The sequence below is a fragment of the Tupaia chinensis genome, unplaced genomic scaffold, assembly GCF_000334495.1.
Source record: "Tupaia chinensis unplaced genomic scaffold, TupChi_1.0 Scaffold000214_1, whole genome shotgun sequence".
Classification (NCBI taxonomy): Eukaryota; Metazoa; Chordata; class Mammalia; order Scandentia; family Tupaiidae; genus Tupaia; species Tupaia belangeri.
Genome location: NW_006159689.1, coordinates 1,782,691 through 1,788,499, shown reverse-complemented (window position 1 = coordinate 1,788,499; position 5,809 = coordinate 1,782,691). Strand labels below are relative to the sequence as shown.

Genomic DNA, 5,809 nt, shown 5'->3' with positions numbered 1-5,809 from the left:
CCCCTGACCCTGGGTACCTTATGGCAAAACATAGATGTGACTAAGGACCTCAAAATGAGGAGATGACCCCAGGCCCCAGCGGCCACTAAGTGCAGTCGTGAGTTTGTTTAAGCAGGTACGGGTGTGGGCGTGGGAAGGCACCTGGGCCAGAGAGACCATGCACCCCAGAGGTAGGGGCTCATGCAACATGGCCATGAGTCCAGAGAGGCCTGCAGCCTGTGCAAGCCCAAAGCCAGGGATGGAGTCGCCCCTGGAGCTCTGGGGGACACCAGCCTGCTGACAGGAAGGCCCTGAAGGCCTGCTTCGGACTTCTGCCCCAGGACCGCAGGGCAAGCCTGTGCTGTTCCAAGCCTCTGACTTTGTGCCGACTCGCTGTAGCCACCGCGGAACGCGGAGACAGACGGCGAGGGCCGCAGGCAGGGTGGCTTCCGACCGGCCTTCTGCAATGTGCCCCTGCTCCCCACCTCCCGCCAGGCCGCCCTGCCTGGGCCTCTCCTTTATACCGCATACCCTCTGAGCCACCTGAGGCCTGGGAACCCGCCTGCCAGTAAGTACCTTGCCCACTTCGGCCTCCCACTGTGGCCTGTCCTGGCTGGGCTCCACCCTCCTCCACACTTGCAGCAGGCTTGTAAAGCACAGAACCCACCATCAGTCCTTCCCAGTCCCCACGAGTGTGGCAGCTGCAGGACACTGTCCAGGCCTGGGTCCTTTGAGGCTGCAGCCCCCACAGAGCTCCCGGTGTCAGCTCACGCCCAGCAAGGCTCTGAACACTTGCCAGGAGCCACTCGACAGCCTGGGACACTGGGTGGCTCCAGACCAAGTACCGGGTGGGTCTGTGGGGAGGAGGAGGCTTTCTTGTGGGGACGCAGGGTCGTACGGGAGGGCACACTGTGGGCCATGCTCAGCCACGTGGAGGGGCCCTGGCACCAGCACCCATCCCCTCTCTGAAGAGGCTCGCTTTGGCAGCAGCAGAGCAGACCCGCTCCAAGGGTGGCATGCCTCATCTGCCTGTCAAGGAGGACGCGCAGCCTGGCAGCAGCGGGCAGAGGCTTGGCACCAGCTGCTCTAAGGAGGCGCTCAAGGTCAGTGCTGCCTGCTTCTCTTCCCTCAGCCCAGGGATGGGGGGCATGCATGTGCAGGGCAGCATGTGGGCCGCAGCTAGCGGCCATGCCAGGCGGGCCCACCTGCCCCTCCCCTGCCCTGGGCACCCCAGGAGCATGGCCTGAGAAGAGGGCTCAGGAAGCCCAGGCAGCGCAAAGCGCTGTGCTCGGCTGCTCTGCGATGTCTCAGAGACCAGAAGCCCCTTCGCCAGGGGCAGCTCATGAGGGACTCTGGCTGCAGGGCTGTCCCGGCAGAGGGTGAGCAGCCCCAATCCCACTCCCACTGGCTGCCCTCAGGGGAGCTCAGAGAGGGCTGTCCCTCCCACGGGGCCTCCCGCCTGCCCTGCACCCACGCGAGGCCGGGCCGACCTTCTGGTCGTCAAGCTCGTGCTGGTGGCAGGCCTGGGGCCCTGCAGGCTCTGCGCTTGCAGCTCCCGTCTTGCGAGGGCAGGACTGTCTGCAAAGCACATGCATCTGGGCTCAGGGATCCTTCCACCTGTGAGGGCCTCTGAGACCCAGGGTCAGCCCGTGAAGGCAGGGACAGCCAGACCCTCCCCCCCTCAGCAGAACTGGCTTCCCTGCACACAGGGTCTTGGGATCGGCCCTCCTCGGCATGGCCCAGCCTCTCCAGGCCCACAGCAGCCGAGACTGCATCAGACAAGCCTGGCCGAGAGCTCCCCACATCACCACGAGGGTCTGGTGGAAGGCACGAGGGCAAGGGCCTGCCTGGACCACGCCTGAGCACCGTCCTCGGAGAACGGAGTGAGCGAGCCCACACGGCATTGCCAGCCTCTCAGGGGAGGCAGCCCCCTCAGTGGCGGCTGAGTGACTGGTGGCCCCAAGGACGCCAGGTCCGGATCCCCGGGCCCTGCAACCGTGCTTCGCATTGCAGCAAAGGACTCTGGGGATGCCATCGGACCAAAGGTCTCGAGGTGGGGAGATTACCCTGGTCATCGGGCGAGCCCTAGATGCCCCAGAGTGGGCACAGCCCGGCCAGCTCAGCCTGAGGCCCCGCTGTACTGACCTGGACGCTGGACCCCAGAGTTGTGGAAGAATACATTTCTGTTGTTAAAGTCCCTCCACACCCCCCAGCTGGCATGTCACAGCCTGTGGTTTGAGGGGAGTGACACGCCAGGTTCAACGGGTGGCCAGGGCAGGGCAGGTTCCAGCCCAGACAGGGCTCCTCCTTCTGCACCCAGTGGCCTGGGCTCTGTCAGCCTCCCTAGGCACGCACAGCACACGTGTGCACCCTCACCAGAGAGCCAATGCCACACAGTGCCACGTCCCCCAGCATGGGCACAGGGCTGGCCCTGGAGATTTCCAGTCAGCCCGTGACAGCTGAGACAGCCAGGCTCTTCCCTGCCGGGGGAGGCGGGGGGGAGCAGAGAATAGGGACTAGGGACTTGTCACTCATGGGAAAGGCCGCGCCCAGAGGCAAATCAGCCGCCTCTCCCAAAGGCCACCCCAGAGCCTGGCCCCCGAGTTGCCTCCCGTCGGGTGGACCCCGGGCAAAGATGCTTCCATAGACCCCAACATGGCCAGTGCAGGGGGGAAGGGTCCGCCTGCTTTCCCTCTGCCCCTCCCATCCTGACTCGCTCCAGGGTCAGGGCAGCTGTGTCCCCCCGACTGTCACACCTTGCACCATCCCCAGCAAGCTATAGCCCAATAGCTGTGACTCCACGGCCTCGAGCCAGGATCACACAGGTAGCCTTCAGGTTTCTGAGGGAAACGGGGCGACTGCCTCTGGGCACCGGAGGAGCCATGTGGGCCCCAGCACCATGGAGCCCTCAGGGAGGCCCCATCGCCCTGGACACACGGGGCCTGGGGACTGGGAGGCCAGACGGGTGCCTCCCTTTCCTGGGGAGCTGCCGCCTGTAATGCCAGGTTACAGAAGGACCTCCGCCCAGCACTTCTGGGGCTCCAGCTGGTCCCCTGGAAGGAAAGGACTCGGGCTTACACACACATGCACATGTGCACACGCATGGAGCCCAGGGTTCTGTGCCCAGAGGTGGTGTTCCCTTCCTATGCCAGCCCTGGGGCACAGCTTTGACTTGTCCCCCAGATCCGACTCCTGGTCTAGCTGAGGGAAGCAGGGCCATCTGAGGTCACCATGGGCCCTCAGCCCAGCCCCAGCAAAAACTGTCTGGGGCCCCTCCGGCCAGTGAGTGGGCCTTAGCCAGGGCCACACAGGAAAGGCAAGCTCATGGGGGTGGGGACAAGCTCTCTGCGCACTCACGTTGCCCACGGGGTGTCATGCTGACACTGCACGGGGACGTCAAGGAGAGGGCGCTTGGCCCCAGGCTGGCCTGTGGTCTGGACCTGCAGCCAGAGGCCCACACCCACACCCAGGCTCCCTGGGAGACCCTGGGAGTGCAGCCGGGCACTGAGGCCCGCGCCTGGCCGGGAGCGGGCTCACCTCCTCTGGCCCAGCTCAGCCCTGACCCGAGCAGCTGGCTTCAGCTTCTTCCAAGGCCAGCGTTTCTGGGCTTATTCACAGTTTGACGTTCATTTCCCGTATCCTAGTTCCAAGCTCTCCTTAAAGGTATGTGGGTTGGAGCTGGCAGAAGGGGGATTCTACGGAAGAAGCCAAAACACCAGCAGAAGCCCAGAGAATACAGCCAGGCCTGCCAGGCCATGGGGCGGGCTGCCGCGTTCAGGAAAACGAGCACCCCATGGGACCTGGACAGCCCCACTGTGCGGTCGCCGCCTCACCCAGCCTGGGTCTGCCAGCGAGACACAAGCCCCATGCATGGGGGCTAGGCCCGAGTGCTGGGAGAGCTGGCACCTCTAACCCCACTGGACGGAGAGAGCAGAGGCCCGGACCTGCCTGAGGGCAGCTGGCCAGCAAGGAGAAGGCTGGGTCTGGGCACCCCCAGGGTTACTCCATTCCTCCTCGACAGGAAAGCCCAGGGAGGAAAAGACCAGGAGACGCTGAGGCCAAGGTCCGGGCTGAGGCTGGGGAGAGCCAGGCAGGCAGTGCCCAGAGCCCAGCTGCCAGCAGCCAGGCAGAGGGGACAGCTGCTTGGCCCAGGAGAACACCAGGCTTCCTGATGGAACGATTCTTTGCCAAAGTACCTGACACCGTATCTTGAAATTAGAGTGTGGCCCCACCAGCTGCACCCAAGTTACCTGTCAACCTGGGGCCTCGGAGCCCCCAGGTGGCTGAGCCAGGGCCAAGCTCCACACTCACACACTGGAGCTGGCCCGGTACCAAGGGCTCGCTGCAAACACCCGTGGCCCAAGAACCCCTGCTTTGTGCCCACCTGGTGCCAGGTGCTAGGCTCTGCTAGCCAGAGGCCCAGGGCTAGAGACTGAGCTCTCGCTGCCTCCCGCCTGGTGCGCATGAGGCAGGGGCTAGGTGGCATCACCTACCCACACACTGCGAGCCTGACCCCGGCCATGCCACATTCCCACACGGTGGCAGGGGAAGCCAGGAGGCTGGGCTCCAGGAGGCTGCAGTCAGCCTCGCCGTGCCCGCCCGGCAGCTCCCTCTGGGTGCTTTTTGTTCCTAAGTTGGAAACAAACCACCCAGGTCCATGCAGAGCTGCTGCACTGCTGTGAGTACGTCCTGGGGCTCTGGGGGCTCTCCCTCTATGCCGGGGGGGGGGGGCCTGAAGGAAGGACTCAGGCCCTCCCTCCATGGGCCGACAGCGTCACAAGGACTGACAGAGGCAGCAGGAAAGGCTGTCTGGGGGCAGGAGATGTCTCCCTCTCATGCACAGAGACACAGATGCAAGACCCGGGCCAGAGCTCCCGGCCAGCCTGGGCCTCCCCTGCTCTCCAAGCCCTGCCAACGTCAGGCTGCAGAGGGCGCAGAGGGTGGGCCTTGCACACCCTGACTTCTCTCCGTGGAAGTCAGACCTGCAAGCCGTGGATGCTGGGGCTGGCTGCTTGTCACCATTGCCACCCATCGTCACCCACAGGCACTGAGAGCAGAGGCCCGGCCCCAGCACCCCTGCATGCCCTGTGGTCAGCCAACCCATCTGGAGCTGGGTCTGCTCACCTGTGTCCAGGGCCTGGGGGCCCCCCAGAGGAGGGGTCTTGGGCGTGGGTGGCCTGCGGTACACCACGTGCACACGGCCCTGCTCCGCCTCCTGAGCCGCCAGCCCCTGCTCCACGGGCTCGATGAAGAACTCCTCCTCCTCCATCCGGATCAGACCAGCCTGTGGGCACAGAGAGAGACACTCAAACTTCATGCACGGCAGAGGGCAGGGCTCCGGGCAGCACCTCCCACCGGGACCCAGCTCCTGCTTGGCTCGAATGGCTGGAGGGCAGAGCTGGGGTCAGAGGCTCCACTTCCAGGGGCCAGAGCCCCAACGGTGCTGAGCCCTGTGTGTAGGGGTGATGGTGGTGGCCCAGCCCCGTGCCCTAGCTCTGTCCTTTCAGAAAAGCTCCTGTGCTTGTAACGCCCAATGGTCCGGAAGAGCTGGGCAAGTCCCACCGGGCTCTGGCCTGTGTGCGGCCCCAGGGGACACCCAGATACAGTGAGCACAGCCTAGTGCCACCCTCACCCCGGAGCCAGAGTCTAAGATGAAGTCACACTCCCACTGTCCCCTGCAGCCCCCCGCTGCTCCCTACCCCCTGCCCCCACTGCCCTCCACAGCCCCGGCTGCTCCCCACTGCGCCTGCTACCCCCCTGCCCTCATTGTCCCTTGCTGCCCCTGCTGCTCCCACTGCCCCCCCCTGCCCCCCACCCCCCGCCACTCTCC

General features: G+C 65.2%; 1 protein-coding gene across 1 annotated transcript in view; it reads right to left on the bottom strand.

Annotated features, from left to right (window-relative positions):
- Positions 1-5,809, bottom strand: part of ADAMTS2 (ADAM metallopeptidase with thrombospondin type 1 motif 2) — a 207,496-nt gene that overhangs the window by 126,375 nt on the left and 75,312 nt on the right. The window contains 1 exon segment of the mRNA XM_027771447.1: positions 5,104-5,263. Within this exon segment, the coding sequence (XP_027627248.1) occupies positions 5,104-5,263 (160 nt within the window).